Genomic DNA, 9,556 nt, shown 5'->3' with positions numbered 1-9,556 from the left:
TATTTCTACGTTGCTTTGCACACAGCTGCTTCCACAACAATGTCCGGAGGCTTCTAGATGTCAGTATGTGTATACAACACATTAAATGTGACAACTGTCTTATTTCAGCTGATGCAGCAGCTTCCTGCTGATCAGCATCATGTCAAACTACAACTTCATACTTATTAGTAACAGGAACACAAACTACATGACAGCGTTGTGTCTGCAGCTCCTTAAAGAAACATGTGGAGATAAAAGAAGGCTTCTAGAGAAAAAAATCATTCTTACTGTTTTAACGTATTAAATTTACCTTATTTAAAACCTTCAGGGTTACTTATTGAAATATAATGACAAAACACAGGCTGACTTTCTGACCAAAACTTTATTCAGAACTTCTTCCTACAGAAGCTGTGAACCTCTCATCGTTTACCTCCATCACAGTCAAGAGAAGGAAGAAGAGCCAGTGGTTGTTTTCCTGTCAGAACTCAGGTATTTTCTTCTCCAGCTCTGAACAGCTTTAATGTCCCTGAATGAGAGTTTGTAAAATCCCGACGAGGAGACGCCACGGCCGAGTTGTCCACCCACCCGACCATCAACAAACAGACTCATTTGGCTGTTCATTTGTTCCCTGAATTATTCTTTGTAATGTTCACATTTCTAGTCACTTTCTGAGTTTCTTTTTTTTTTTTTTTTAAAGGGGGGTGGGTCCAACTCTTGCAAACCATCACATATGTCAGCAAATAAAAATATAAATATCTTCAAATCAAACTCAAACAAACATTAAAACATCTCATCGTCCCAGAAAAACAAAAACTGCAGAAGTTGGGTGAAAAACGAGTATTTATCTTCATTCTTTACATCCAGACAACCAGCATCAGAATTTGGTCACAACTAAAACCAATAACCATAAACAAAGAACATAGAAAACAAAAGTCATCTTTACATTGTCTCCCTTATGTCTTCAGAGAGTCTGGATCAGAGAGTCTGGATCAGAGAGTCTGGATCAGGAGGTAAACCAGACCGGTTCTCGGCTAGTTTAGAGTCAGATGTGATGTGATTGTGTGGGTGGAGTTTGGGGTGGAGGTGGAGGTCGGAGCCGGGCTCACAGTGGTTCCGAGGTTGGGGGAGAAGGTTGGACAGTGGTCCTCGGCCCGGTTTCAACCCAGAAGTGCCCTTCGTGTGCGAGGTGTGGGAGTTGATGATGTGTTCAGTAGGACACGGGGATAAGGCTGCGTGGTTCGGGTGTTCGTTGGTGGGAATGTGGCTTTCTGTCTGTCCTGAGGCTGCGATGGAGGGGAGGAGGTCTGAAGGAGGACCAGGACTTTCAGAATGGAGATCTGAAGGTGGACCAGGTCTTTCAGGATGGAGGTCTGAAGGAGGACCAGGACTTTCAGAATGGAGGTCTGAAGGACGACCAGGTCTTTCAGGATGGAGGTCTGAAGGAGGACTAGGATTTTCAGGATGGAGGTCTGAAGGAGGACCAGGATTTTCAGGATGGAGGTGCGAAGGAGGACCAGGACTTTCAGGATGGAGGTGTGAAGGAGGTTTGGGACTCTTGGGGTGAAGGTTGGTCGGTGACGAGCTGCTGCTCGCCTCCGTTGGCACTGATCGAACTCTACCGAGCAGAATCTGCTTTTTACTGGACAAGCCGGGAATGGGACCAGGGCTAGGACCGAGACCACGGCCGGAGCTGGAGCCAGGGCCAGCAGGTGGAACTGGAATGGCATCGTTAGAGTTTGCTCCTGAGAAAACGCCACCACATGCAGATGGGTGGAGGCCAGCCAGGCTCTCCGTCTTAACACCACCTCCAGAGGTAGAGCTGGTGAAAGCTGGTCTGTCTGTGGACCAGCTGGTTTTGGCTGAATGGGAGTTGCGAGAAGCCGAGGAATTCCCGGGATCTGTCCTGTTGCAGCTGGAATGTGACTCCGCAGAGGGAAAAGTGAAGTCCAGGCGTGGTAAGTGTCGGGGGGTGGTGAGCGTGGGGGGCGTGATGCTTGTAGACGGCAGCTCTTCTCTCAGGGACAAGCTGTTGGCCAAGTGTCTCTTCAGGGTGGCGATGGGGGGGATGGCCCGTTTGTCCGGGCCGAGCAGAACCGGGTCGGGGTCGGAGGAAGGAAGAGGGTGGAGGTCTCTGGGAAAGAAGGGGGGCGTCCCTGTGTCTTTGTGTTTTAATGGCGGCGGAGAGTTTCTGAGCGGTCTGAGGAGAGGGAGGAGGTCGCTGACGTCCTTCAGCAGCTCCGGAGGAGGCGGCGAGGAGGCGGAGGAGCAGCCGGTCTGATTCTGGTTCCGGTTCTGATAAGCCTCACCGGGATCACAACGCCTTTCTGTGTTCAGGGAAAAGTCGCGGCTGGAAGCAGAGAGCTGGTTCAGGTCACTGAGGATGGTGGCCAGCAGGTTTCTGTCTGACGGATGTTCCCGTCCCCCCACCGTTGCCGTGGAAACCTTCCTGTCATCCACCGTTTCATCATTGCTGCATGTCATCAGAAAGCCGGCATCCTCCACCTTCTCCACATCCACGTCGCTGTCATCGCTGTCGATGTCGATCCTACCGGCAGCCCTGGATGGACCCAACGACTCCGCCTCCGAGCCGTCGGATCCGCGGTCCAGGATGTCGGCCGGAAGCTCCCCGAGTTCTGCGTCCAGGTTCCCGCCCATGGTGGTGGAGTGGCCCGTCGGGAGGGGAGGAAGGTCGGAGAAGTCGACGGTCTGCTGGCTGCTCAGTGGGCTGCTGCTGCCGCTGTTCATCTTGTTGTTGGCGTCGTCATGGCTACTGTCGCTGTCCAGAGTTATGATCACCGGAGAACTGAAAGAGAGGATCAGTAACCATCATGAGAAAACTGACACGCCTACTTCCTGTTCACACAAATATCTAACCAGCCAATCACATGGCAGCAGGTAGTCGCAGACACGGTGAAGATGACCTGCTGATGTTCGACCTGAGCATCAGGATGAGGAAAAAACATCTAACTGTGGTCAAGACACTGATTTTAGGCTCGTTAGACTCAGCTGACCTGCTGCTCGACACGTTTCTCTCTTCTTCAGATAAAACTACCACTTTCATTACATCCACCAACGTGGAGGTCACGTGTTCGTCGACGTTTGTCTATTTACGATTAAATTTACAGGAAATCTCAGAAACGGAATAAGGAAGAAATTATTACATTTTGGGGGTGATCCGGATCACCACCTGGATCCAGGAATTTTAAAGGATTCTTCACTGTCGTGAGAAGGGGATCATTTTGCCATTAAAGCTTCTAACTAAAAATAATGTCCTCAGTCGCTGGCAAGAAAAAGGACGGTCTTGGTGGAGGTCTGAGCTTGTTGTTATTGAGATGATGATGCAGACAGTTACAAGGGTTTCTTCTCAGCAGGCTGCAGGGTCGAAAAATGATCAAAGGCAGGATATAAAGTTCATAAATATGAAAATCCTTTATCGGGCAACACGCTGCGATAAACTAGGTCTAGATCAAGGGTTAGTGTTCGCTCTGACCTGAGTTAAAGCTCACTACAAGCTGACTGGTTTAAAGATACAATAACATCCAGATTTACACAAAAGAAGGAGAAAAAAAACAACAAAAACAGTTCAGAAAACATCAAGATAATGTGGAAACAACAACAAAAAACAACAAAGTAAAAAGAAATAAAAAGATGTGAAGAACAAAGGATAAAGACAAATGATCAAAATAAAAAAAGGAAAGATATCTATATAAATAATTAAAAACAAATAGGAAAGTAAAAGACAGAAAGGAAAAAAAGAAAATCAATAAAAAGGTAAAGATGAGGATAAACCACCAAACAGCGGTCAGCTCTCTCCAGCCTGACACCAAACATGCATTTGATCCGGTTAGAACGGCAAGAAAAAGCTAAATAAATGAGTGAATTCTTCAATTTGGTTTGAAATGGCCAAAAGTAGAAGAAAAGACAACTTTTTGTCTTTAGAAGAAGCTGCAGGCGCCGCCTGCTGGAGGTTTTTAAACCTGCAGGTCTGCTCTACCAGAATCACTCAGGGTTACATAGGGATCCTTAGACCGTTGTCATAGCGACCAGTCCGAGCTGAGTGTGACGGCGTGTTTCTGCTTCCGGTCCTACCTGCTGTGCTGAATCCTGCGATGGCGTCTGCGGCGGCGTTTCCGTGCTGGAGGCTGCGCCGAGGTGGAGGTGATGATGCCCTCGTAGATGATCTCCACGCTGGGACTCCGGTCCTCCCTGGACCTCCTGCTGCTGCAGGACCACAGACGGGAAACAAGGTTGACGCTCGTTGTTCAGAGAAGGAAACCAGAACAGAGAAGCAACAAGACGAAAGTAGAAAATGTCGACAGAAATGTGAATGAGTTCGTATAAAGACGCTGACTTTACTTCAATGGGACGAAATATAACAGATTTTTGTGAATTACATAAACACCACAAGACTTTTGTACCGAGCCCACCGCTCCTGATGAGACGCGTGTTTTGATCAAACTTTTGTGGGGGTAGAGGCTTAGCTGTGGACGGAGTTACGTGGCAAATTTCAAGATATATTACAGCAGACAAATAGTAATATGTGTGCCTTTATGCTTACAGCACTGGCACCCAGAATAAAAACAGCTACTGGAAGGATTTTAGGTTTTAAAAGAAGAAGATGAATCACTTGATCCTCTCTCTCTCTGCTGTAACATCTCAAGCTCTCTGATGAAACGTTCTGCTGCTACCTGCCTTTTTAGCTTCACCAGACTCAGTGTTTTGGTTTTAACGGGAGATTTGAGTGATTTCATGATATTTTGTCTGAGTGTGTCAAATCTAGTCTTTTAACACAGATCCTGTCATGCCTGCTAGCATTAGGGTTGCCTCTCCTGAACCATGTGACCTCTACGTTTGCAGCTACGCTTCATGTATGAAACTCATCTCTTCATCTTGACAGCTCTGTTGTGTTATAGATGTTTTGCTTGTTTTCTTTTAATCTGATAGGATCTGATGTCTATAAATTGTGTTTTATTACCAGAAAGTGATGAATTTCACCATCCAAAACTTAAAAGGCTGTTTTCCTCCCTCATGGAGATAAAAATCTGCTGCACCTACAAACCTTCCGGTTCTCCTGTCTGCATTTCTAGTTTTTTCTATCTCATTCACAGCCTGATTTATAAAAGACTTTATCTCAAAAACATGGTGTAAATTTTCTGGTTATTGGCAGTATTTTCTGATTTGTGTGACGTGGTGGAGACATCCAGACATCCTCGCTGTAAAAACCTTTGACTCTAATATATGAACAAAACATGAACTTTTAATTTGGTTTAATCCAGTGTGAAGATCTTTTTAAAAATATATAAAAATAAGTGCATGTATAATTATTTAATACCTCATTTGCATGTCAGAAAACTTTTCTATTCATCGTAACGAGAGGAACAAACCCGACAGATCGATGGTGAAGCTGGTATTTAACCATAAATAAACATGTCCGCTCTCACCTCTCTCCACCGAAGCTGCGGTTCTCCTTGTGGCCCTCCCCTCTCTGTTTCTCCTTCCTCCTCCCTCCATCTCTCCCCCTCTTCCTCCTTTTCTCCCCGTGATGGCCGCTGCTCGGCCTCCTCGAAGGATCCTTGGAGTCGCTGTCCAGGTGGCGGCTCTTGTACTTCCTCTTCCCGCCGGGTTTCTCCCCATGATGAGCGCATTCATTGGAGGAGAGTGTCGGGGTGGGCGGTGTCCGAGGTGGTGGGGAGGAGCAGAGGGGTGAGGAGGACATGGATCGGGAGGGCGAGGAGATAGAGGAGGAGAGGGGGGAGATCTGGTTGCAGTGGAAGTCCCAGCTGGAGTCGAGGGGGCTGGGCGGCAGCGGCGAGCTGGAGTCTATGCTGGAGTGGAACGGTGACGGGGAGCGGCGTCGCATCATGGCGGGGTAGATGGAGCGGTTTGGGTTGTAGAGGGTTCCGCTGCGGTCCCGCCCTTTTTTCCTCCTCTTCTTCCTCCTCCTCCTCTCTCTGGCCGCCTCCCCGTCCAGCTGCTTCCTGGACGGCGGGCTGAGCGAACACACCGACTTCCTGCTCCGCCCCGAACTTCCCGACAACGAGTGCGCACGTGGGCGCTGCTCGCTCTCCTCCTGGACGTGTTTCTGCCTGGCTTCCTCCTCCTTTTGGAAGGAGGCTGAAGTGGAGGCGGGGATTATGGGTAGGTATAAAGAGGGCGGAGCCTTCTCAGACGTCTGCTCCTCTTTTTTCTCCTCCTCCTCGGTGTCGGAGGAGAGCTGCACCAGTTCAGGAGTTCGTTCTGCGATCGGCTTCTTGTACCCGACAATCAGACACTCCTCCTCCCCCTCCTTCTCTCCTCCATCCTCATTGGCTGGCTCCTGAGGGGCGGGGCTGAAGGGTGGAAGCGAACATGATGGCTCGCCGGTGGAGTACGAGGGGCCTGGTGTTTCGTCATCCCAGCCTGACAAGCTGAGAGCGCTTTCTGTTTGGGTGACGTCATCGTTCAGAGCCTGCTCCGACCCTCCTCCCCTCTCCTCCTCCTCGCCCTCAGATATGGCGATGACGGAGCTGCCGTCGGAGGAGCTGCTCACTCTGTCCAGGTCTATGTTGGTGGCCGTAGGCTCGTACACGGCCTGCACATCGTAGCCGTCCAGGTTGAGCGGCGAGCGGGCGAAGTTCACCAGCTCATGCAGGAAGTGCTCGGTGCGTGCCAACAAGAATGGCCGCAGCTCTGCTTCTATGGTGGGCATGTCCTCCAAGCCGTGTCGGGCGAGTCGTGCCATGATGATGCGCTGGACGATGTCAACCAGCGAGCCGTGGGCGCCGTAGAGCACTGTCAGCTCCCGCCGCAGCCAGGGGCGGAGCCTGTTCAAGTTGCTGGGGGTCCGACGGAAGCTGTCGGCCGTGATGTCACGCTGCTGTTGCCCCTGGTTTCCAGTTATCCCGGGAACACCGCGGACTCGGATGCCAAATCGATAGAGAGAGCGGCGGAAAGCCAGCATCTCCCGTTCCCTCAGCCGGGTTACCGGCCTGCCTTCTCCCTGCAGCTGCAGCCTCTCCGCCAGGCGGGTCATTAGACGCTCTGACGACCGGTCGTTCGGACGGGCCGATGCCCCCCCGAGGCCTGTCAGACCGTCAAACACCACCCCACGCTCTTCTGCATCCCCACCTCCTCTAAGATCCACCCCCTCTTCACTATCCTCAGGGACGATGTTCGAGACAGGAAAATGGTGAGGAAGAGGGGGAAGTGGAAGAGGAGGAGAGCCCAGGTACCACTGCCACACCCCCGGTCTCTCCTCCGTCCCCCTGCCTCTCCCTCCTCTCTCTCTGCGGCGCCTCCTTGTCGTGGTTTCCCCACCATCCGCCACGCGGTGCCTCCTAAGCATCAGTCTCATGTGGTGGTCACTCCGTGCTGCCGACGCCATGGCGGCCACCATGGCAACGGTGGCAGCCACGCTGCTGTTGGCGGGCGTGGGCCGCAGCGTGTACTCCTTGAAGTCGTCCTCAGCGCGGACGGAGTGCAGGATGGAGGCGAAGGGCTGCTTGCAGAGCGGACACTCCGCCTTGTTGTGCGACCACTCCTGGATGCAGGGGAAGCAGAAGCGGTGCAGGCAGCGGTCCAGGTACGCCAGGTTGTTGAAGCGGTCCAGGCAGATCGGGCACTTGGAGTCAGGCGACGCCTCCTCCGCCGCCATCAAGGCCCGCGCAGAGGCAGATGGGGCTGGAGGAGTGGAGGAAGAGGAGGCGGCGGCAGCGACTGTTGCTGCATTCTTAGTGGCGTTTTTTCTCCTGCTACTGCTCCTGCTGCCCTCTCTACTCCTATCCGGCTCTCCACCACCTCCTGCAGCAGCTGTGGCTGCATTGTCACAGCGACGCACGCGCAGCTTCATTCGTGTGGGTGCCATCACCTAAACAAATAGAAAAACAGGATTAGGTCTTCTCAACAAATATGTCCTCCATCTGACCAAGTTTACAATGAGGTTCAGCACCTGGAACTTCCTCGTTTCATGGAAACATTTATTTAACCCTCAAAATAGCAACCTTCAGGTATCTTAACTTAACCTTCCAGAGGAGAACTGACAATAACCAGAACCAAAGAGATTAAGAAACAGTTTCACTCTTCAGATTTGTCAGCAGCTCCAAAGGAAGCAGGTGCTGAAGCATGTCATCAATGATGGCGGATGACCTGTTAAATGCAGCTAAATTTTGCAACAGATCTATCATATTAGTGTGTTTTCCTGTTTTCTATTTCTATGTTTTGATTATGGGATTTTTCTGTCAGAAAAAAGTCAACTAATGCTGAAACGACAGTGTCACCGACCACACTGGCTGTTTTCAAACTAACAAATCTTTCAGCTAGCATTTAGCTAACCGGCTAAAACTACTTTAATTGTCCTGCAAAACCCATTTATCAGGACACAAACTAACAATTCCCAGCAGCGACAACCGCATGCAAAAATCCGCTTTATTATGATATATTCTGGTTCACTGGTAGACTGCCACTTTGATGGTTTGTTAGCATGCTAATGCTGTTAGCTTCATGAACCTGAGCAGAAGACTCCCCGGCTCGCTCCGGTACCTCCTCATCCGCGTTTTTTCTTCTTCTCCGGGAAGAATTTCGCGCCGTGGGCGGCATTTGGCATTAAATATGATATCACCCTTCTAACTCACACCGCTATGATCCGTTTAAAACGGGACAATCGTTAAAACGGAGACATTTGTGTCGAGTGTTGTCTGAACAGAAGCTACAGCTGGAGTGAAACACAGGCCGCGGTGCATTGTGGGTCCTTGTTTTCTTTCTTTTCTTTTTTTTTTCTTGAGCCTGGACGTATATGAGCATTTAATTTTACTTAATTCAATTAATCATTAAATAATAATAATAATAATAATAATAATAATAATAATAATAATAATAATAATAATAATAATTTAATTGGTTTGTATTTGTTTAACTAAATTAATTAATTTTAGTCTTCTATTTCAATTATCTATGCTCTAATACGCAAACGGTTATTTAATGATTATATATATTTTTGAACATCTGCCAATGACTGATAATTTTGTCCCAAAAATAAAAAAAATCTTAGTGTTTGATTTTCTCACCACGCTTTAATAATTTATTTAAAATGTAATCATACTGGTGTAGTAGATGTTTTAAGTATTATTATTTCCATTTATTAGAATTTGAAATTCATGACAAATAATATAAATCTAGGCTCAAACTTTTGTTTCGTGGTTTAGGCACTGATTATTCATTCATTCATCTATTTTCTCATTCATTTATTTGCCTGCACATTAGGTCCTGTCAGATGAAAGTCACCAGTAGACACCACTATATAAGCGTGTTTAATCTATTACTTCCTACTTATTTTATTTATTTATTTATTTATTTATATAAATTTTTACTTCCACTAGAGTGACCAGATGTACCCGCGTTGCTCATTCGGGCTGACAAATGTCTGGAAAACGTTGAATAGCTATAATATTATGTCATATCTGGAAAAACATGTTATTAAAAGACACGTTTTAAAAAGCTGAAGCATGCTGTTTTCACCTGAAGGCAGAAGTTTGAACTGCAGTTGGCATTTATAAGCACAAGATGGCGACATTGCATCTGAAACGCTGTTCAAACATTAACG

At 48.3% G+C, this 9,556-nt stretch overlaps 1 protein-coding gene across 3 annotated transcripts; it reads right to left on the bottom strand.

Annotated features, from left to right (window-relative positions):
* Positions 1–637: 637 nt before the first annotated feature.
* LOC121640414 (E3 ubiquitin-protein ligase Topors-like) lies at positions 638–8,695 on the bottom strand. Of its 3 annotated transcripts, none has more exons than XM_041986130.1 (4): positions 8,407–8,695; positions 5,421–7,825; positions 4,069–4,200; positions 638–2,782 (listed from the first exon to the last, which is right to left on the bottom strand). In XM_041986130.1, exons 1-4 carry the CDS (start codon positions 8,551–8,553, stop codon positions 955–957), a joined length of 4,512 nt encoding a protein of 1,503 aa, XP_041842064.1. In that variant the 5' UTR covers positions 8,554–8,695; the 3' UTR covers positions 638–954. The 3 variants fall into 3 exon arrangements, with proteins under 3 accessions (XP_041842064.1, XP_041842065.1, XP_041842066.1); XM_041986131.1 differs by having other exon boundaries at positions 8,464–8,695; XM_041986132.1 differs by having other exon boundaries at positions 8,497–8,695.
* Between the last annotated feature and the right edge of the window lie 861 nt (positions 8,696–9,556).

The sequence above is a fragment of the Melanotaenia boesemani genome, chromosome 5, assembly GCF_017639745.1.
Source record: "Melanotaenia boesemani isolate fMelBoe1 chromosome 5, fMelBoe1.pri, whole genome shotgun sequence".
Classification (NCBI taxonomy): domain Eukaryota; kingdom Metazoa; phylum Chordata; class Actinopteri; order Atheriniformes; family Melanotaeniidae; genus Melanotaenia; species Melanotaenia boesemani.
The sequence above is the reverse complement of the archived record's forward strand: the minus strand, read 5'-3'. Positions and strand labels throughout refer to the sequence as shown.